Source organism: Podarcis gaigeae (genome assembly GCF_964106915.1).
Source record: "Podarcis gaigeae genome assembly, chromosome: 6".
Taxonomy (NCBI): domain Eukaryota; kingdom Metazoa; phylum Chordata; class Lepidosauria; order Squamata; family Lacertidae; genus Podarcis; species Podarcis gaigeae.
In genome coordinates, this window is record NC_139682.1 from 40,770,849 (window position 1) to 40,794,602 (window position 23,754).

General features: G+C 43.4%; 1 protein-coding gene across 7 annotated transcripts in view; it reads right to left on the reverse strand.

Annotated features, from left to right (window-relative positions):
* The window catches only part of CDK18 (cyclin dependent kinase 18), a 90,471-nt gene that overhangs the window by 13,792 nt on the left and 52,925 nt on the right, over positions 1–23,754 (reverse strand). For 2 of the 7 annotated variants that reach the window (XM_083745582.1, XM_083745583.1), the window contains 6 exons: positions 20,254–20,408; positions 6,656–6,795; positions 4,770–4,895; positions 2,292–2,348; positions 1,465–1,579; positions 848–942 (listed from right to left, as the gene is read on the reverse strand). In XM_083745582.1, the coding sequence (XP_083601708.1) occupies positions 848–942; positions 1,465–1,579; positions 2,292–2,348; positions 4,770–4,895; positions 6,656–6,795; positions 20,254–20,377 (657 nt within the window). In that variant the 5' untranslated portion in view covers positions 20,378–20,408. Of the gene's footprint in view, positions 1–847; positions 943–1,464; positions 1,580–2,291; positions 2,349–4,769; positions 4,896–6,655; positions 6,796–7,460; positions 7,617–15,660; positions 16,083–20,253; positions 20,409–23,754 lie in introns of those variants that run through there. The other 5 variants (XM_083745584.1, XM_083745586.1, XM_083745588.1 and 2 more) reach the window with 5 other exon arrangements.

Below are 23,754 nucleotides of genomic sequence, written 5' to 3' on the forward strand. Positions count from 1 at the left end.
CAGTTGCCTTGAAGACCAAGGCCCCTGAAGTGACCAAACATGTCTTTGGCAACAAAAAAATGCAAGTCAAATAGTATTTCCCAGCAGTTTTGAAGCAGGGTGGACGCTCGAAGTGAACTGTCTCCTCTGGCTCATACACAGATCAAAACTACACAACCTTTCCAGATGTATCTGTTTTATTATATGAATGCATACTAGTAGATTGCTACAGCAAGAGTTTCGAAGTTACTATCCTAATCAACATAGCTAGGTCAGATTCAGTCCAAGTATTTTGTCCCTTAACTGGCACGTATGTTGTGGAGAATTTCCAGGTTTCCTGAACTCAAACCACATTTTGTTCTGAGAAAACACACACACTTTTCTATTGCTATTTAAGGAAAATCCTCTTCACACCTAGCTAGGGACAAGCCCCACCAAACCCAATGGGACCTGCATGGTGTTCCACCTGGAATATTGGTAAGCAACTGTGGTCGGAGAACATTTTTTTTTTAACCAGTGTGTTACATGGAGACCACATTTTCTGCAAGATGCTGCTGTTGGGGGTGGGGTGGGGGTGGGGAACCTTCAGACTAACCAATGACCCTGAACATAGGAGGCTGCCTTTTACCTTTGGTCAATCTATCTCAGTACTGTCTGCACTGACTGGCAGCAGCTCCCCAGGGTTTCAAGTTAAGGAGATACCTGGCCCTACCTGGAGATGCCAGAGATAGAACCTGTGGTCTTCTGCATGTGAACCAGATGCTCTACCACTGAACTACAACCCTTCCCTTACTGCCCAAATAACACTTGCGCTGCAGACAAGCCTGGACCAGCCAGCCTCTCCGTAAGACAGAAGGTCCTGACTCACCAGAAACTCAAAGACAAGAGTTAGGGAGCATTTCGTGTGAATGATATCGTGGAGGGTCACAATGTTCGCATGCTTGAGGTTCTTCAGCAAGGAAACTGCAAGGCAGAGAGACTTCAGTCACAAGGGTGTGCGGGTGGGATATACTCCATGCACTAAAATCTCAGGCCTGGGGACTGAAGGCAGACTACTAGGCCTCTCTCTGTGGCCCTCAAGACTCCCCCAGGGCACAACTCCCTAGCCAGACCCCACTCCAGCCCTGTTTCTCACCCTCAGTGAGTGTGTCTGTCTGCCTGGAATGTGCCCTTGAACTCTGATAATGTTTCTTGCTTGCCTGGATGGAGGGCGGGGGTCTGTGAGTGTGGGCAGAAAGTACCCTATTGTGCAAGGTAAAATTTACATTTGTTACCTCACCCACTCTGGCATCTGGCTTAGGCACCCCCCCCCGGCATGTGGCCCCCACTGTCAGTATTTCCATTGCTACTATTGCAGGTTCACATGATCGGATGTTTCCATTCCTTATCATGTTTGTGTATAAGCAAGGCAAGTGTGTGTGGAAATAGCATTGCCTGATGTTTCTCCGTATGTTTACATTTTGGAAAATGAACCCTGCTCCTCACCTTCCCGTATAGCTGTGCAGGGGGCCCCTTCCTCATGCTCTAATCGGATCTCCTTCAGGGCAACCAAGTTCTTGGTGAGCTTGCTGCGCCCTTTAAAGACAGTGGCATAGGTGCCCTGAGAGGAAGAAGCCAAGAAAAGTAAGCAGCTCACTAACAAACCCCACAGCAAACCCCACTCATTGCTCCCTACATAAAACAGCATTATTCTGGTTCTGCTGAACTGGATTAGATCCCTGTAGCAGCCCTGCTTAATTTGGATTAAAAATTACTCCTTTGCAGTCTTCTTCCAAACAATATTTTCAGATGCGCTTCATCTGATTTAAAACTTTGGGTCTTTTTGGGTTGACAAATTAGATTTATTTCTTGTCATGCTTCTTTGAGAAGCATTTGCTGGTAAATATATGCTTAATAATCTGCATCAAATTATCTGAAATTAGTTTTAAAAAAGAAGAAGTTTATTTCAGCACGGAGGAAGCATTCAATTTGGGAACCAAATTGTTTCCTTATGCTGTTGATCCCTTGCAAAACTTTTTAAAAATTCTATTCACAACTCAAGGAGCAAGTTTAAATGCAGGCAAGGAACCTGGTGTCTCTCCTGATATTATTGGACTCCAACTCCCATCAGCCTCAGCAAGCAAGGTCAAGGTTCAGGGATGATAGGAGTCAAGGCCCAGGAACATCTGGAGAGCAACAGGTCCCCTAGCTCCATTTTAAATCTATAAAGCCCTTAACATATCAAGACTGGCTCCCAAAGTGGATGGCAACAGTTAAAAATCTATCACAAAGACACAACATGAGAGTAGAATGATGACAGAACTTATTCTTACCTCCCCTAGCTTCTCCAGTTTAACATAAGTTTCCATCTTTCCAAACCCAATGTCTGACTGTCATAAAAAAGGAAGAAGTGTCAATACAAAAGATCACATTCTCTTCCTTAGGAAACTTACTGATGATCACATTCGGCAAAGCAGTTCTTGCCTGCAATACATTTGGTGGAGAGGAAGGGGACAAAAAAATCAAGGCAGGTCCTTGAACACACAGTTAAACACCTTGTATGAGCTACTTTTTGCAAAAGTGAAATCATCGGCCAGTCACTGGGAACAGTCCTCCTCAGTTGTTACTCCTGGACACGCAAGGACAAAAGTGTGGCGAGGGATGGGGGCAGGGAATGCACCATGGCCTTGTCCTCAACATTTCCAGGTGTCTCCCCCTACACTTCCAACCCTTGGTTGATTAGTGCAAATGTCTGAAGGACGCTTGTATGTTTGTTTGCCTGAACAGGTTTACAAGCCTCTTTGTGACTAGGAATCCTGATAACCCGATCATGAGGAGACACCTAAACACATACAGGCGAAATGTGCTCACAACCTCCCTTCAGCACAGTGGTTGGAGTGGAGTGGGCACATTGGAGATGTTGCAGGCAGGGTCAGCCTCCATCCCCTCTACACCCTTTTGCCCAGGGCTGAAGAGGGCTGGGTGCCTGAAGAAACCGAAGGATTCTTGCTTCTCTCCCCATAGTGCTGGTACATAATATATTCAGTGAAATCGCTTTCTTCACTTGGGGTGTGTTGCAGCAAGGAAAACTTCCAATTGCTTTTATTACTCACACTTCTCCATCAGTCTGCCAGATTGTTCTGTTCAGAGAGCTGTTTAAGCTGCCTAAATGGGTCTTCCCTTCCCATTATACAAGATTCCCTTGTGTAATGCCTTTCGATCCTGGCTCAGCATTGACCCGGGGTCAGGAGAACCAGGTCAATACCCCCAACCTCTTCCACCAACACCTCATATGGCCCCAAATAAGCAGTCAAATGTTGTTCACATCCCATGTACTCTATTCTTGCTGAATATCAATAGGGCTAATAATGCCTCCTGTTAAACGTTGCATATTTGGCCTGTATTTTACTGTGTGAACATGGCGTTTGAATGTACATACCATTTGTAAACATGATGGAGTAACAGGATTAAACCTTCTGTGGTGATAAGAGGCTTTTCAAAGCAAGTATTAATGCTACTTAGGTCATGTATTGCCTTTTAAGCATGATATTATTCAGCACTAGGTGGTGGTAAAGAGACAGCCACCTTTGCAGAAAAGGACCCATGGGATTCAATAAATATTTCATTTTCAGCTCAATAAGGGAAAACTTGTGAATGGGCTGCATCTGAAGCAATTTAGGATCATGAATTAACCAGCGGTTCTCGCTCAGTATTTCAGGTGTTTTCTTCAAGCTCAACGCCTAAATACTGGGGGCAGGGAACGTGAACAAGATTCTAGCCATGGGATTTAGATCGATCGATCACACTGCAACTTAAAACACACAGCGGCTGTGAGTGTGGAAAGCAGAGAAAGAAAGCAATTCAGGGGAGCTGCTTTTGCTAAAGAAACAGGGTGGTAAGCACGTTTTTAAAGTGTGTGCTTAAAGCGACACATAGCTTGTCCCTTTTCCTGGAATGAGCTACCAGTATTTCAACACAATGCACTTCTGACATACTTCTCTGGCACTCCTAAACACCTCCAAGTAATGCTTAGGACTGGGTTGCAATGCATTTTAGATACCTCGGAGATGTTACACGATCCCCACACAAAAAGCGCCCCTCTCCCTGCTTTTCTGCCTCCAGCTCAACAAGCTTCTTGGCCTGATCAGTTGTTGGTTTAAAATGAATCTTACAACTATGATTCCTGCTGGATCTAAAGGGTCAACCACACACAAACTCTGAAAACAGGTTGCAACAGCCATAACCCAGGCAGGACTGGCCAGAGGTGGAAGGGGGAAAAATGTTTTCCATATTTTATGCAGGAATACTTCTAATTTGCATGTGAAAATGATAAGGCTGCAGACAAAGCAAAGGAGGCTTTAACATGATCCAATGTTTCACAAAAGTAACAGCCCCACATTTGTGAGTTTCAAAGCAGCACACATTGTTAATTTATGAGGTTATTGATATTTATGGGACACTTGCTTCAGCTGCATATATTTTATTCAAGAGACAAACAACACTGCACAGGTAAATGGGAAACCCTGAGATATAAGGTTTCGTTTTTCTTTCCGCCTTAGAGTTCTGAGTTCCAACCCCACCTCTTCTTGGGGGAAAATAAAGAGCTACTTGCTGGCCTTAGTTGCCCAGAGAAACTGGAATAACTGAACAGCACACATTTCCAATGCAGTTTCAGTACTGAAGTAGGTGTTTGCCCTGGTTTAGGCCCATCACACTTGAGCTTTTTCATATGTGTAACTGCACGAGGGCAAGGTTCTGCTGCGTTACATGAACTTGCATGTTCTGAACCCCTGTCAAAGAGTGGGACTCACAAGAGAAGCCCGTCGAGACATCCTGCTAAGAGGCTTTGAAATTTCTGGACTTTCCATCTCTAGTTTCTGGAGGAACTCTGGGGGAAGGCGAATATCCATGGGCAGAGAGAGGCGCTTGCTGACGTCCTGTGGAGAAGAGCAGCACAGAATAAGTTCCCAAGGCCTCCTAGCCATCCAAAAGACTTCTGGTGGTCACAGCCCTAATGCTGTATGTCCCACAACAACCCTTTCATCTTCTGCTCATTTGGAAGCATAGAACAGTTGCAGTGCTAGCATTTGAAGGGTGGGAGAAACACAATTAAAGGCAACTACATTGCTTTGTTTATCTGTTTCACTTCTTCAAACCACTCTCTAGCCTCAAACTGATAGTGAAGATGAAGCAGGAGAGCCTGGCTTTAGTTTTGAGCAAGTGGTATGTGTGTTCTCTTAAATATGCATGAATTCAAGAATTTATGCCATGTGGTGTGACTTAATCTCTAAATACAGTGGTACCTTGGGTTACATACGCTTCAGGTTACAGACTCCGCTAACCCAGAAATAATACCTCGGGTTAAGAACTTTGCTTCAGGATGAGAACAGAAATCGTGCTCCGGCGGCACGGCAGCAGCAGGAGGCCCCATTAGCTAAAGTGGTGCTTCAGGTTAAGAACAGTTTCAGCTTAAGAACGGACCTCCAGAATGAATTAAGTACTTAACCTGAGGTACCACTGTACTGGGTCTCAACTTTGTCTGGCGCTAATGTTCATGTCCTCTCACAAAGAAGCGATTCCCCCATCTATGGGTGTAGGAGAAATAATTGTTGCTTCTCAGTAGGCAGACCATGGCATTTTGCATATGCTTTAAAGGCACACTTTTCTATACAAATGGAATTCAAATTCTGATGCTGCGGGGGGGGGGGATTATAGCTTGCAAATTCAAGAAGTCACTAGCCTCTACTGGCACAGACATGTTCCCCGGGAAAGTAACTCCAAGTTCCCCAAGGTCACATAATGTACTTTGCCAACGCTGACCACTTTACGAGAACATCCTTGAACAGGCACTCATGCAGCCATTTCAAAGCTATTTCAAAGTTTCGTAAGAAGAATCCCTACACTGAGTAAAGCACACACATCTTGAAGACTAACTGAATACACTAATCTGGGGAAGAACACAATGATGTGGGAAGGGGCCATCAACTTTGTTCCAGTGTTGATGTTGTTGTTAGATATTAGATTTGTATATTGCCTGAATCTTTTGGGAGCTGAAAAGTGGAGTATAAGTATATTAAAATAAATAAAATAAATTTCAATTGCAACACTAGTTCTTTTCTGATATGAACAGACCACTCATTCTCAAAGGCAGATTACTGGTTTACTCTGATTCTCAAACAGTCAGAATCCTGTTGCATTTAAAAGGGGACCATAAACATCATATCTATTAGACCTAGAGGCAAAATTTCTCCAAAGTTTTCTGAGAATACACTTGATGACATTTCAGAAAGCATTTCAAGAATTCTTTTTCTTTTTCTCAGCCTCCTAGAAAAAGAAGGCCACTTTGCATAATTACACCCCCCCATATTATTATTTTTTGTGGCAGCTGCCATCTCAGCTCCACAATGTCCTGGAACACTGGCATTGTGGGGGGTGTAGAATGATGGCCAGGCTGCCACTACGACAAAAAAAGAGGAAAGAGTCTATGCAACTTGTCATTGCTAATGGTGAGTGCCATGACTGGGAAACTGCTGGAGAATTTCTTTTCCTTCTGGAGAAATTGTGTGAAATAGCACCCCACCCACTCAGTTTCTGTGCCCACAAATAGGGTGGAGAATTTCAAGAGGCCATTTGTACACAGGTCTAATTTTTAACATTCCATACAGATTCCCTGTGGCACTCTGCAACTGCGTATCACCTCCATTGAAAACCGACGCTGGTTGCCATTTCGGTAACGCACAGCGGTTGGGGACGGGCCTTCCAAAGGCGAAGTGGAGCTGGGCTGCGTCTGGATGTCCCTGTTCAGATGACTCAGATGCAGGTGCCCTTGTGCCATATCTGATGAGACAACAGAAGAGCAGATAGCAATTGACCAGATGATTCCACAGACTGTCAACACTTTGGACAGTTTGGAGTCACTGCTGAGAGGAATGAAGGCAAAGAAAGTGACCTTTTTGCTCTAATCTTTTTAATCCGTTCTATCCTGAGCACTTAGGACACTTAACTATACATTTGACTTAACACCGTACATTATTTAAGGAATTTACAGCTGGAAAAAACTTACACTGGAAGATGTATTTAACTAGTTAAGCACTACCTTGCATCTGGATACAGCAGCTCACAGAGACTTGGTCATTTGCAGGACCTTCTCACACTTTTATTAGTTCCCAAATGGCACCCGTAAGAAAGGACAACCCCAAACTTGCCAGAAGTCTCCACCTGCTGCTTCCATTTCGATGAGCACACACATGAAGCTACAACCAATTGCCATTTCCTATCATATGTTGTTTCAGCAAACAGACACCCATATTCTATACTCATCAGAGGTGACTGCACACATGGTCTCCCAAAACAAAAAATAATGCCCATAAAAGAAACCATAGGAGTGATGTGGCCCTGAGACATAACCGAAAGTGGGACTCAAAAGGCTTTGAGTGGCAGAGAAGCCTGAAATATTTTATTAAAAATTCCCCATGTTTGTAGCTTGTTAACGCAGCTCTTACCAATTTTATTTTATAATTTTTTGTGTATGGCATACTAGTAAATTAAGCTGCTATTCCGAAAGCACAGATCTGTTTCTGGTTGCTGCGCTACATGGAGTTCCCTCTACCCAACCCAAGACTAGAAGAGGCCAGGATAGAATCCCCACAGCCCAGCATTCTGTTTCATGCTGGAATGTTGGCAACTATTATGAAGTAAACATCACGCCTCACGTTTTGAGTGCTAAGTGCCAAAGTGTTCAATTCTCCAATTTTTCTACTGATTAGTGCATCTTAGGCAATACACACACCCCATTTCATTTTTCTGGGTGACCTAGAAATGCCATAACCATTCAGGGGTACACTTTGAAGGAGTGGCACAACAATGTCCCGGTTTCAGAACCGCTCCATCCCCCATAAGTGATGTGTGTTCTATCCAGGTGCTAACTTAAGGACCCAGGCTCATTGAAAGTATCCTAAAATTTCCACTAATCCTCCCATGTAGAGCACACTAGCCATTAGCAATAATGGTGTGAAGGCCCAAATGTATTTTAATGTGCCGCACCAAACAGGAAGGATTGTCACAGGCCTTCTCCCCAGAAGATGATGGTCGCAATCTGCTATGCATGAGGGAACTGGTCTAGATAATGCTTGTGTTTTTTCCAGGTTTCATTCCCCCCCCCCCCCAGCTGTTGAGAATGACATTTGTTATATCAAAGGTCCCTAATTCTAGTTGGCAGCCACGGCAAAATATGGCAGCTGTGAAAAGAGCCCTTTGGGGAGGATGCAGTGTGGTGTAGTGGTTGGAGTGTTGGACTAGGACCCACCCATGCACTAGTCACCATCTCTCAGCCTAACATACATACATCAGTGAAGGCGGTGAATGTCCTGTGTGAGTGTCTGGAGGCGGTTGGAGGATGGACGGTGGCTAATGGATTGAGGCTGAATCCTGACAAGACAGAAGTACTGTTTTGGGGGCACAGGGGGCGAGTGGGTGTGGGGGACACCCTATTCCCGAATGGTGTAACTGCCCCTGAAGGACCAGGTGCACAGCCTGGGAGTCATTTTGGACTCACAGCTGTCCATGGAGGCGCAGGTCAATTCTGTGTCCAGGGCAGCTGTCTACCAGCTCCACCTGGTATGCTGGCTGAGACTCTACCTGCCTGTGGACTCTCTTGCCAAAGTGGTGCATGCTTTGGTTATCTGCTACTTGGACTACTGCAATGCGCTCTACATGGGGCTGCCTTTGAAGGTGACTCGGAAACTACAACAAATCCAGAATGCAGCAGCTAGAATGGTGACTGGGAGTGGCCGAGACCATATAACACCAGTCATGAAAGACCTACATTGGCTCCCAGTCCATTTCCAAGCACCATTCAAAGTGTTGGTGCTGACCTTTAATTCCCTAAACGGCCATGGCCCAATATACCTGAAGGAGCGTCTCCATCCCCATTGTTTAGCCCGGACTCTGAGGTCCAGCATCAAGAGCCTTCTGCTGGTTTCCTCATTGCAAGAAGTGAGATTACAGGGAACCAGACAGAGGGCCTTCTCGGTTGTGGTGCCCACCCTGTGGAATGCCCTCCCATCAGATGTCAAGGAGATAGACAACTATCTGACTTTTAGAAGACACCTGAAGGCAGCCCTGTTTCAGGAATTTTTTAATGTCTGATGTTTCACAATTTTTTATATATGCTGTAAGCCACCCAGAGTGCCTGGGGAAACCCAGCCAAATGGATGGGGTATAATAATAATAATAATAATAATAATAATAATAATAATAAGCTTAGTGAGGACAAAATAGGGAGTGGGAGAACCACATACACCACTTTCAGCCTCTTGGCATAAAGGCATAAAGGTGGGAAAATTATATATATATATATATATATATGCTTTCGTAGATTTTCACGGGTACAGGAATGCAGGTTTTGGTGTCCTCGGGTGTCTTCCCGTGTAAAAGTTGGGGTGTCTAGGCGACGTTTCGACGAGGTCTCACTCGTCATCTTCAGGCTGGTGCTTTCGGCTTCTTGTTACTGGAACAGAGCGGGATCTCAATGTTTGAGTTCCTATAAATACTGTAGAGGGGGTGTGGTGTCTAGCCTCCAATGTTCTGGGCAAAGAGGAAGTTCCCAGGCTAGTGTGCCTTTTCTTCTTTTGTTCCTTAATTACTTGAGAGATACCTTGAGTGATTTCTTGAGTGATATCCTGAGTACCACTTAGGTGGGTCATTAGGTGGTACTCAGGATATCACTCAAGAAATCACTCAAGGTATCTCTCAAGTAATTAAGGAACAAAAGAAGAAAAGGCACACTAGCCTGGGAACTTCCTCTCTGCCCAGAACATTGGAGGCTAGACACCACACCCCCTCTACAGTATTTATAGGAACTCAAACATTGAGATCCCGCTCTGTTCCAGTAACAAGAAGCCGAAAGCACCAGCCTGAAGATGACGAGTGAGACCTCGTCGAAACGTCGCCTAGACACCCCAACTTTTACACGGGAAGACACCCGAGGACACCAAAACCTGCATTCCTGTACCCGTGAAAATCTACGAAAGCATATATATATATATATATATATGTGCCTACTCTTAAGCTTTCAACTGGTTCTGCTGCTTTGAGAAACGAGCCTTTAAGACTACAATCCTGTAACCTGTAAGCCCCATTTAACTCAATAGGACTTATTTCTGAGACTTCCGGGTTGGCGCCATCGCCGAATGGCGGACTCCCTCCGAGCTCCGGAGGGAGTCTGCTGGGTAGGGGTCGGGTCCTGCCGCGCCGGCGACGCGGGGACCCTCAAAAACCATGGGTGGAGATGCCCATGGACTTGGTGACTCGGCGGGCACCGTTTGCGCCCCCCCGACCCGCGATGGAGCCTTTTTAAAGGCTGCGGAGCGGGTGACGGAGTGTGTGTGGTGCTATGAGTCCACTGCTTCCCCTGCCTAGCGAAGCTGCATGCCATTCGGCGGAGAGCAACGACTTCTTCTTTGGAAATTTCGGATTTGGACTAAAAAGAACAACCCGTGAGTAAATTTATTGGACTTAAAAGGGAAATTTGATCTACGAATTTGGAGCGAGCGGGGGGGGGGTGCAAAAAGGAAGTCCGCCCCCCCCTGTTGTAGATGGCTTAACGCAAGGATTTGACAACTAAGATCGAGAGATGAACTTGCTTACTTGAAAAAAATTTAACTTCACGAAGGGAAATTACAATAATTGTGCTGGAGGAGAAGACTGGTTTGTGGGAACTAAAGTGCAACCCCCCCCCCCGGAAACCGGGAACGATCCGCTATGAGAGACTGGCGAAGAGACACAGAAACTTTGACAGCTGTCAAAGTAGCTGTCAAAGCAGGAAAATAAAAGAGAACTTTGTTACGATGGCTTTGCTGGTTAGATTTGTTACAATTTGGACATAAATTACTGGAAATAAAGGCAACAAGTTATTTGACTTTTGGGTCTGATCTGGAAAGAAATTAAGTTACCATATTCCCTCTAGAGGGAGGCCGGGACATTGCAACAGTAGCAGCAAGTGGAAAAATACTATGAATTTGAGCAGGATTCGTTATCTCTTGGGAAAGCTGCAAAAACGAAGCATTATTTTGTCTACAGAGGTCTCTATACTAAAGGAGACAATGGATTTATCTATTGAAGAAAGGAAGGGACTTGACGCAAGTTATGTTCCTGAATAACAAAAGCCTCTGTGGAGAACAAGAAGTTTCTGAATTAGAAGGTTTCTGCAGCAGAACAGGAAAAAGCAACCTGAGGAATAAGAGCTGGACTAAACTTGAAGTTGGAGCATTTGGAACATCCAGACTTTAAAAGGATCAAGAAACAGAATTTGAGTTAGACTCTTAAACATAGAGGTCTGGATGGAAGAAGAATGATCTTTTCTGAGAGTTTCTCCGAGATTGGACTTTCTGAAATTAAAAGCTATCAAAAGACGGCAAAATGGAGCTGAGATATAGACGTGGATGTACCAGGCTGGCAGTAGACAATGGATGAACTTTGGGGATCGGAACCGGGGAATGGGGGGGGGGGGAGATTTGGAATCCAAAGGCTGTAAAATTACATATTTTTTCTTTCTTTTCTTTTTTTTCTTGTCTGTTGTTTGAAAATAGGGGAATTCGTGGAAGGGAAATGGAGTCAATCTTAGGGAATTATATAAAATATAAGGAGAAATGGTTAATTAAGATAAGTAAGATAAATTAATTTGGAATAAATGGGTTATTTAAAATTACAATAAGGATTTAAAATTTGGGGTAAGAATTTGTGGAATCAACTTAAGGGAAATGGAATACAAGAGGGGGAGGGGGGAAGTCTGGGAAAGATGTCACTGAAACTAAGTGTAAACTATATTTGTCTTTTCTTTCTATCTTTCCTTTTTATTCTGGAAAATTTTAATAAATATTATTAAACAAAAAAAAAATAGGACTTATTTCTGAGTAGGCATGCATAGGATGCCTTTAAATGACCTCTTCTCTTGAGAGCACAGCTCTGAAGTGTTATTGAGTCACAAATGGAGAATGGAATATGAACAAAGAAGGTTCAGAAGTCCTCTGTGGAAAGCTACTTCTCTCTGGCTTGTGGTTCTTTGCTCCACACTTAAGCTTGATAGGGCTTGTGATGAATAACGGGTTGCTTGGAGGCTCTGGAGCTCAAAGGCCCAGGACAGCGGTTCACAAGTTCAGTGCAGGTCACCCAGGAACCCATGAAATAAAACCCTGTGAATTTGCAGAGGCATTATTTCTAGGATAGGCATGCAAATAAATGAACTGTTTGCTAATTATCATCTTTCTGGACAGAGATGTAGCATTTAATGAGAACTCAGCCCTGCTTCCTGCCCATTTCCTTTGCCCTTCCATATGGCAGAAACTGGGCTCTTTTGACAAAGGATACAAAAGATGGATGCAGAAGCACCATGCATGAAACACAATCAAACAAGACTGAATTTGGCAATGTGAACTGATTACATAAGCCCTTTGCAGAGGTAGGCAACGTTGTCCATGCTGAAAAAATGGTCATGGGGAAAATGGAAAAAGAAATTACCTACATAATTTTAACCTAAGTCAGATTTCAAACACAGTTAGGAGCCAGCATGTCAGAAAGATGCACATCATCCTCTTGTTTCTGATCTGGCAAGTGACACTGCTAAATGGCTCCTTCCAATGTCTGCTCTTTAGTTCTCCCTCCCTGTAAGCTGCATATGGAGCTGTATGTGGACTTTTGCATATGCATCCTGCTATATTCCATCCTCACTAGTGGGCATAAGAAAGCTTAGCCTTTTCCCTGACAGCTGAAGTTCTGTTGAGCAGGAAAGTACCTAATCATCCACCTAAGCCATCTCTTAAGACTTCTTTAGCTGTGATTCCTGCATGGCAGGGGATCAGAATAGATGATCCTTGTGGTCCTTTCCAACTCTACACTTCTATGATAAAGCACACCATTTTAGCTTTTAAAAAATATTTTTTTAATCATTTTATAAAATTCGTGTTAAAACCCTTCTTGTTTAAAAGCTACTGTACAAATAATGTTTTTATATATAGATGAAAAAACATTCTAGTGCAAATTTAAATCCTGACCATTATTATAAAAGCAAACAAACAAATATGCTGCAGAAATGCTGCCAACAGGGAAAAAGGTGTGTTGAAGTGGCATGGTGATATGATTCAATTGCCTGAAACATGACTGCACACATCAAAGCTATGCTTCTCAAAAAGAGACAGAAGAGAAGCAGGAACCTGTTGAGATTGTGCTGCTTCTTCTAAAAAAAACCAAATTTTGTAAACTCTCAAAAGAAGCAGGAGAGGCAGGGGTAAAAGGCAGGAGTGTATTTATTTATTTAAGGGATTTCTTACTCACCCTTCACCACAAGGTCCTGAGGCATGTTACAACCATTATAATTATACCATATTAAAAGCCAATGAAACACTTGAAAACAAACCCAGGAGTGCACATCAGGCAATTGTGGTGGTTTCATAAAAGACTTAACCATAAAGGGCTAGGATAAAGCGGTGTGTCTACAGCAAAGGATGGAAACTATATAATGAAGTTACTTAATAGACATATACTTTGGTGGTAGGGGTAGACTGTGAATTTGCTAGCTTCTGGGGCATATGCCAAGGCTGCTTTGAGAAACATTACAGTCAATACTAACTGCTGTTTCACTACCAAGCATTTCAAAGTATGACGTTAACATGAAAATTAATCTAGGCCTCCCGTGTGCTCCCTGCTCTGAAAGATGTGCACTTGCAAAAGGCTGCCCTGGTCATTTTGCCACAAAGCAGTGGGGAGTAGGGCAATGAGAACACTTCTCACCATTCCTGCAATGATAACATAATCAGAAGGACAGATGAAATGGATAGGGATGGGATCACTGCCAGGAACAGAAAAGCAGAATTGATCACTAGTCCAAACTGGAAATCTCTTATGTACCCAAACCCCCTTCCAGCTGCATCTGCTCTGTGTGCTTTATTCATCACAGGAAATGCAGTCTATGAGCATGAAAAGGCCAAATATCAGCAGGTGGACTTCTAAGCAAACTAAAATACAATGTTGAGCTGCCCAAGGCATGTTCCCTCGCACTCTTGCCCACTTACTGCTGGGTTACAGCTGACAGTCTCACCAGCTGAGAACTACCCTACATGGCAAACATTGATTTCACTGCGTTCATTTCAGCCTACTTGGACAGTTGTACGATTTGCTCACTAACCAATGAACTTGTACACGCTGCATGGATCAAAACAGCTGCCTGTATTGAACAATTGCAGGGATGAAAAACTGCAGATGGAACTTCTTCAAAGCGTCAATATTTCCTGGCCATCATTGATAAGTGAATCCTTTCCCGAATACTGGTTCGGTGTGGCCCAAAATGCTTCCCCAAAATGGTCTCCCATATGGACCTTATAGATTTGCAAATGGGGAGAAAATTTGGGAGAGCCATTTCATTTCTGCCCTAGTGCAAATCTATTGTAGGGATGTTTAATGACATACAGGCATTCAGATGAGTAAAGAAATAAACTCAGAATTAACACATCAAATAGGAGTAAAGGCTTGCAAAACATGAGGTGTGTGTCATGCCAACTTCACACAATATTTTGTAGAAGACTACCCTGTAAAACTACTTCGCTAAAAATATGAGTGCATTACAATACACAGTGGAACAAGATCTGACTCCAGATTGCACAGTAGAGCTTGTACCAAGCTGGGGGTTGGACTGCATGATCTTCAACATCTCTTCCAACTCTATTATTCCAAACTGTAGAGTTGGAAGGTACCATGAGGGTCATCTAGTCCAACCCCCTACAATGCAGGAATATTTTGCCCAACATGGGGCTCGAACCCACAGCCCTGAGATTAAGAGTCTCATGCTTTGCCAAGCTCCCAATAAGTCCGCGCGTGGAAGATTCACTAGCTAGTACGCTGGCAGCTATTGATCAAAATGGCAAATCCAATTTAAATGATTATTAGGCAGGAGAAAATGTGATGAAAAGAAGAAGCAAGTATAATAACACCGCAATAATAAAAAAGCTGTCATACAGCCATGTTTTGAATGCTGTGCAGAATTCAGGTTGTCCCATGGAGTAGGTGAAAAAGAGAAAGGGGTTAGAGTATTTTCCCTATGAAGAAAAGCCAATGATCTTACTCAGTCCGCAGGGAAGTAAAAGACAGTGCCAAGCAGGAAGAGTTCCATAGCAGGAATCCTGCTGGGCTGCAGCCCTGTAACTGCCTTGGCCAAGGTATTTACTAGAGATGTAGGCAGACTCTGGGTGAACACTGCAGAGACCTGTTTGATTCTGTTCCACTTTTTTTTTATGAGGATTACAGCAGGATTCGACAGTCAGAGCATAATGAGGGTGCATACAATATCAAAGCAAATTAAAAGAGAAACTGCAGACACTGCCGCTGCCTTTGACAAGTCTCGATCCTTTTATAAATATATTTAAACATTGCCTCTGCCAAAAACAAGCTTTGATCTCCTGGGGAAAGAGGCCAGAATCTCTCTTTGCTCTACTTGAATTGCAAACTTTTAATTACTTTGCTAAGCGTTAACATTTCTGCTCAATCCTAAGGGCCAATCTCCACAAAAATCTATTTTATATGGTCTATTCTTTCTGTTAATCTTTTATTTCTTACACCCCAATCAGCCACCCGATGAAAAACCATCCCCCTCAATCTGTTTCTGTCTGTAGCATTTGCTAGTCTGTCTGTATGAACAAAATTTATTGCATTTACCTTTACAGCTCTTCTGTGGAGTGGGAGGAAGAGAAAGAGAAAACAATTACTGTATCCATTGTATAGGCTGAGAACCTAGATAATCTTCCTGACTTGCTCCACATTCGCTCTGAGATTTTGTAGAGAAGAGGAATAGAATGAACTGTAATCCAGTGCTAGTCCAATTGCAACTCTGCTGTTGTTCTTAGAAGGACCTCAGTGGTCTCCAATAGCTGTAAATCTGAGGTAGGGAAATGACATCCCTAGTTTTTCCAAATGGGACTGGCACAACAGGAGGTCAGTATAGATGGAGGAGCATAAGGTGCCTCTTGGGCTGCTGGGGACTTTGAAAAATATCACCCCCAGTTTTGTACCATCAGACTATGCCAAGCCCAAAGGTGGCACTGCCTGGAACTCCTTGTGCCCAGTTAGGTAATTGTTTGCTTTTCTGATTGTCGACCTAGGTTTTCCTGTGCAAGATTTATTGTTCCCTCTGCCCAGGTGTGTGTGTGTGTGTGTGTGTGTGTGAAAGAGAGAGGGGACGGGGGGGGGGAGAGGGAGAGAGAGAGAGAGAGAGAGAGAGAGAGGGAGAGAGGGGAGAGAGAGAGAGAGAGAGAGAGGAGTCAAGGGCCATTGTCCTTGGTCCTTGACAGCAGTGAACTCATATGACTGAAATTATTAGGTTGTTTTATGGATTTCTATGCTGCCCTTCAATAAGTTTCCAAAACAGCTGACAAAGGCTCAAAATTACAATAAAAGCTTTTTTTAATAAAATAAAATAAAATAAAAATCAAAGTAACAGAAATATGGTGCTGGTACCTGGAAGTGAAATCATTTGGCACTAAGCTTCTTGCATAGAGTCCAAAGCTGCTACCTTGTAATGCTGTATATAGTCCAAGTTTAGCCAAACCCCACTCTTCTCTTGTTGTTTGCAAATACAATAAGCCCGCAACTTAGGCACATTTAACTTGTACACATTCAGCTTTACGTGTGTGGAAAAATATATATGAAAAGGGATAGGATTCTGTGGGAAATGCTGTTGGCAATCCCACTTGCCATTGAACCCAATGGGTTTTGACTATATACAATTTTGGCTTTAGGTGTGATGCCCAGAACACAACATTACAGGCTTACTGTAGACTAAACCATAAACTTGAGCAGGATGTTTTAGCCAGGAAACAGGAGACAATCCATGTTCTTAAATAATGGGCACTGCATTTTAATACAAAATTTTAAAAATCAATATATTAATAGTGCAATCATATCTACTCAAATGTAAGCCCCACTAAGTTAAATGGACTTACTCTCAGGTAACTGTGCATAGATATGCAGCTTAAGAAATCTGCAAAACATGCAAGATTAGCCCCTCAACAGTTAGATTCCACTATAATCAAACAAGAGCAATTCAAAAGCATATATTCTATTCACTGAGGAGTGTGATTGGTTTTATAGTATTTAATTGACCAGTTCTGAACAAAGCTAGAGTTTGTCTTCTCTCTATTATGCAAATATAGCTCATAAATTTTGACAATGTCAAAAGTAGCTAATGACACACCAATTTTTAAATTGGAAATTACAGGCTGGTTAGCTTAATGTCTGTTCTGCTTAAATGGGTGGCATCGTTAAAGATCAAATAGCCAAGCATATAGAAGAAGCAGAGCCAGAATGAAGAGTTTGGATTTGATATACCACTTTATCACTACCCTAAGGAGTCTCAAAGAAGCTAACAATCTCCTTTCCCTTCTTCCCCCGCAACAAACACTCTGTGAGGTGAGTGGGGCTGAGAGACTTCAAAGAAGTGTGACTAGCCCAAGGTCACCCAGCAGCTGCATGTGGAGGAGCAGGGAATTGAACCCGGTTCCCCAGATTACGAGTCCACTGCTCTTAACCACTACACCGCACTGGCTCTCAATGACTTCTGCAAGGCAAGTCCTGTCTCTTGTATCTGTATGAGTTAAACAGAAGTGGTCTGGTTGCCATAGCATACTTGGACTTTCAAAAAGCTTTCAACTAGGCATCTTACCAAAGACTCTTGAGTAAGCTTAGTAGTCATGGAATAAGAGGAGAAATCCAGACGTGGATCAGGAACTGGAGAAATAGCAGAAAGCAGAGAGTAGGAATAAATGGACAGTTCTCTGATGGAGATAGATAGAAAGTGGAGTCCCTCAAGAGTTGAGACCAGTGCTGAAGTAAGATTCAGTTACCAGTCTAGGGAGATTTTGGGCACAGAATGGGGAATGCACCACCTTGTCCTTTGCCTCAGGCAATAAAATGGCTTGGGCCACCTCATGAAGAACAGGATGCTGGACAAAATGGGTCACTGGCTTTATCCAGAAGTCTCTTCTTATGTTCTTGGCTGCTGGTCAGTTTTTGGTCACAATTCAAAGTGCTGGTTATGACTTGTTAGGACACACACAGACCAGGGCAGCTGAAGAACTACTGTTTTCCACACAAATCCACCCTGGCTTTAAGATCTTCTGGGGCCCATCTGAGGCCCATCTGGAAGGGTTAAGAGAGGTCCTTTTCAGTACCCCCCCCCCGGAATCCCCTCCCCAGGAAAGCTGGTCTTGCCCCTTCATTGATTAACCTTCTGCTGTCAGGCAAATACCTTTTTTAAGAGGAGGCTTTTGGCCTATAATATGAGTACTCAGCCTTATGGGGATTTTAACTGGGCATAACCATCTGCCACTCTGTTTTTATTGTACTTGGAATGATTTTATCTGCTTTTTTTTTAAAAAAAAATACATATTATTTTGTCTTGTATATCTTTCTATCTTTGTAGGGTGCCTTACACACTAATGTGGAAACAAATAAACAAATAAAACAAAACCCAGTCTAATAAATGAACACATCAAGATCCAATCCATAAATGTCTGTAAACAACTGCTCTGATAACACAACTGAAGATCAAAGTTTTCCATTCCCTTTCCTTTCTTCGCATATTGTGCTATTGTTTCCTTTGGTTTATGTTTCTCATTCTTTCCTATAAAAATTGGAGAGAAAGCTCCTGCTATTTCTTTATGTGGTTATCTTCCAGCTGTGTGGGCAGCACTTGAAACAATAAGCTAATCTGAGATAATAAAACCATATTTACAGAAGAAAACCATATTGAAAATGGCAGATGCAACTGTAGCTATTGTCCTGTTAGGGATTTGACATCAACACACATTCCTTCTATTTGTACATAGTTCTTCTTTTCTACCATTCAAGTGTGTCTCAAAGTACCTTACTTTGCCTATTGTTTAAATGATAGGCTAGCCCTGTTTTTACCAGCCTGGTGCACTCCAGATGTTTTGGACTACAACTCCCATCAGCTCCAACCAGGGCAATGTTGGCTCTCATCAGCTGCAGGCAGCATGGGAGTTGTAGTCCAAGTGATCTGGAGGACACCAGATGTCTCTTCTGCAGATTAATTCCAATTGTTTGCGTTTCACTGTCTTTATTTTTAACTAGCTAATTTTCCACTTTCAGCTACCTCTAGCTCCATTAATTTCACAGACCGCATCAGTTAAGGTCACCACAATGCCATCTATGTATAGACTTAGTTTGTATTCATTGTTTTTCACTTTTATACCCTGAATCATCCGGAGCTCTCTTACTGCTAATGGTTCCAGGCACAAGACAAATAAGAGGGCCTATAAATTGTTGTTTTATTGTACTGTCATTTTGAAAACCCATTTGCACACAGAGGGAAAAGTCTGGGTCCCTGTTAATGCTATGGGTGAGACAGAGGATCTTCCTCATTACTAATTGCCTTATGAGGAAGTTAGAAAACCCGTGCTTCCTCTCTTAGTAAATGACAGTAAAATCTCTATAATTTACGTGCTAGAAGGTAGAGTAATTTTTTTTTACTCTGGCAGTGGCTTTCCTTCCAGTTGCAAAAATCTGAATAAACTCATGCAAAGGAATGGAATGGAAAACTCACTTCCTCTGCTTGATGGTTCTAAATTATTTTGCCTCTCAACATTCTGTTTTGTACAACTTATGTTTCTAGAAGATGTAAAGGTAAAGGGACCCCAGACCATTAAGTCCAGTCGCGGACGACTCTGGTGTTGCGGCGCTCATCTCGCTTTCCTGGCCGAGGGAGCTGGCGTTTGTCCGCAGACAGTTTTTCCAGGTCATGTGGCCAGCATGACTAAGCCGCTTCTGCCGAACCAGAGCAGCGCACAGAAATGCCGTTTACCTTCCTGCCGGAGCAGTACCTATTTATCTACTTGCACTTTTTGATGTGCTTTCAAACTGCTAGGTTGGCAGGAGCAGGGACTGAGCAACGGAAGCTCACCCCCTCGCAGGGATTCGAACCGCCAACCTTCCGATTGGCAAGCCCTAGGCTCTGCTACCTGTATAGTGGATTAATGCCAATAATATTTTTGTGTGGACAGTGCCATTTTGCCTATATAAGGATCCACACCCACCTCTGTTCCTCAGAAACAGAGAGATTTATTTATTCATGTAAACTAAATGAAATGGAACCATAATCACCACCAAGCATGCACTACTCCCAATTTTATGGACACCTATTGTCTCTGGGAACTTCAGCAGCCTGCAATGGGCTTTGGCACCTGCTCCCCATCACCTCCCATTCAGTGCTGCTCAACCCTGTTATTTTTTTACCTTCATTCTTTCTGTTGTTGAGCTGGTTAAACTGCTCGGTGAACTCTGCCAGTGACTCCTCAATCGTTTCTGTCCGGGGAACCGAAAGGGAAAAACGCCGCTTGAAAGTTTTCATCTTGTTCATTGTACCTTCTGTAGCAATGTGACAACAGGATCTGGATTGGGAAGGAAGGAAAAACAGTCCATTGAGCAACTCAGCCAGATTAGAGAGCAGTGTACCTGGGCACAGCAATCCAAACCAAGAGGAGGAAATCCAAACCCCATTGCAATGACAGATATTTTCAAAAAAATATCCAGTGTTCCATTCAGGAGCAGTTCATCCAACTTTGGGTTAGAGCTTATTTGTCATCTGATGAGATGGATCTATATTTAGCAGGCCTGGAACGGACTTTTAGTGTCCAATGTAACACAACAGCAGCAGTTCCATGTGCTTAAATGCAGAGTTTTGATTATTCAGAAAAATTGATTATACAGATTATACAGAAAATTTCTGGTATTGGACCCTGGCTGGTAGTGCCAGCTCCAGATTTAGGTGGGCATGGGTGGGGCTTGGGAAATATGCTCTCAGAGCACCCACCTCCACACCACTGCTCATTGACTTTGATTTATGTCTGCTCAAAAGGAGAGCACAGAGCAAGGATAAACTGTTGAACCTTCTTCTGGTTCTTCCTATATGGCTTGCAGGCTGGTAGATGACAGGTAAACAGGGAGCAGCAGCAATAAGGAGGATGAGGAGCATGGCCAGAGTTGGTTAGCAATAGACCTCATGATAAGTAAGGTTTGGGCCTTGGCATGTGCCTGATAATGATAGCCCAATACTGACCCTGCACAGGCCAATTCTGTGTCCAGGGCATCCGTCTACCAGCTCTATCTGATATGCCTCTATCTGATATGCTCTATCCCTACCTGCCCGCAGACTGTTTCGCCAGAGTGGTGCATGCTCTGGTTATCTCCCGATAGGGATACTGTCATACCTTGGATCCCGAATGCCCTGGAACTTGGACGTTTTGGCTCCTGAACGCCACAAACCCGGAAGCGATTGTTCCGGTTTGCGAACGTTCTTTTGGAACCCGAACCTCCGTCGAGGCTTCCGCAGATTCTGCTTGGCTGCAGCAGCTTCCTGCAGCCAATCAGAAGCCGTGTTTTGGTTTTCAAACATTTTGGAAGTCAATCGTACTTTCGGAATGGATTCTGTTTGACCTCCAAGGTACGACTGTACTTCAATGCGTTCTATGTGGGGCTACCTTTGAAGGTGACCCGGAAACTACAACTAATCCAGAATGTGGCAGCTAGACTGGTGATTGGGAGTGGCTTCTGAGACCATATAACACCAGTCCTGAAAGACCTACATTGGCTCCCAGTACGTTTCTGAGCACAATTCAAAGTATTGGTGCTGACCTTCAAAGTCCTAAACAGTTTTGGCCCTGTATATCTGAAGGTGCATCTCCACTCCAATTGTTCAGCCCTGACACTGAGATCCAGCACCGAGGGCCTTCTGGTGGTTCCCACACTGCAACAATTGAAGCTATATTGAACCAGGCAGATGGCCTTCTCGGTAGTGGCACCCGCCCTGTGGAATGCCCTCCCATCAGATGTCAAAGAAATAAACAACTATCTGTCTTTTAGAAGACATCTGAAGGCAGCCCAGGGAAGTTTTGAATGTTTGATGTTTCGTTGTATTTTTAATATTCTGTTGGGAGCCGCCCAGAGTGGCTAGGGACACCCAGCCAGATGGGTGGGATATAAATAATAAATTATTATAATATTATTTTATTATTACTGCTGACTGGAAGAAAAGTATCTGGAGAGAGGAGCTACGTTCAGACATTTTGCCCAAGGTTACCTAAATCCCATATGGCAAAGCAAAAACTGAACAATCATAGGTTACTCATCCCCAAAGCTCAGAACAATATTCCCACCATTGACCCATAGGACAAGTCAATCTGGGCCATAGCCAATGGTGGGCAGAGTGAGCACAGATGGTGGGTGGAGCCACAGTCAAAAGTGGGTGGGGTTTGCAGCATTGCAAGATTGTATAGTTCTCTCCATCCTTCTAATTACCCCATCAGTGTGAGCCAAGGGATATTGGGTAAAGAATTGCAGTTTCCCCATCCCAGGGCTAGAGGGTAAATTCCCGAATTCTTTAAAGCCCTAAATGGCTTGGGATCAGGTTACTTAAAAACTAATGTGTCCTACATGTACCCAACCGAACCTTAAGATCATCTTCAGAGCCTTGCTCCAGGTGGTCCCACTGAATGAGACCAGGGCAGGAGGAGGACCTTTTTGGTTGTGGCACCTCGGTAGTGGTACACCTCTCCAGGGAGGCTTACATGAGACCATCTGTGTGGTCTTCTCATTCACTCAAACAACTTGCAGTCTGGGTCTCTCAGTTCTTAAACCTGTGTTTTAACTTTTTTGGGTTGTGGAAACTTTTGTTTTTGTTTTATTTATGCAAGGCTTTGGTTTTATGTCTCATTTTGCATTTAAATGAAAATAAGTCTTGTTTATTGGAAGCTGCCCAGATGGGTAGCATACAAATGCCATGAAAACAACTACTACATAATGATTTAGAATCGCACAAAATGCTACCACACGAAGTGGCTGCTTCCTAATCTGAAAGAAGCAATTGCAAATGCAATTTGGATACATCTACGTCCCCAACATCAGCCTCCAAATACACACTTCAAGCACACTGAAGTTGACTACCCATAATGAAACTCAGTTGTCACTTTGCCTCTAGTTTATGGCTGCTTCAGGAAGCCACAGATTCAAGATCACTTGGGGCCAATTTTGTGGTTTTGTGAAAGCATCTTTGAAAGCTAGAGAGACATTATCTTCAAATTATAAACACAATCTATTAAAAGCAACAATGAGCTCATCATTCCGCTTCCTCTCAGGCTGCCTGCATTCTAGTCAGGCCACCTTTCCTTGGCCTTTACCTGAGAAATGATTCATTCTAAAAACATTAGCAGATGGTTGCTGCCTGCAGCTGCCTCAAACCAGCTTTGCTTTCCCCTTGGGGTTCCCCACCCCCACCCAACAACAAAACTAATAAGCACGATAGATTATCAGCTGTTTGGAGCAGCTAGATGGCAAGACTAGGATTCTTCTCAGAGAATCATCCCAGTTTAAGACTTAGATTTCAATGTAAAATATGTGTCATTGGTTGGGCTGTACATCTGGGGCCCAGGGAATAACAGTGCCTTAGCTGGGGCAGACTCAGGTCTCCTTTATTTCAGCTCACATACAGTTAGGAATTTGCAGCCTCTCAGAGGAGAGAGATTGTCAAAACACAGCAACAGAAATTGTACATCTTGTGCTCCCATTAATTAACTTTGCTTCCACAGGGACATCTCAATTGTTAATTAGCACATATGCACCCAGGGCACGAAGGCCAGTCTGGCTGCAGTTTCTAGCATTGCTGCTCTTCTAGACATGTTCTTGCTTTGCTAACCTGGTGCCCTCCAAATATTTTGGACTACAACTCCCATCAGCCCCAGC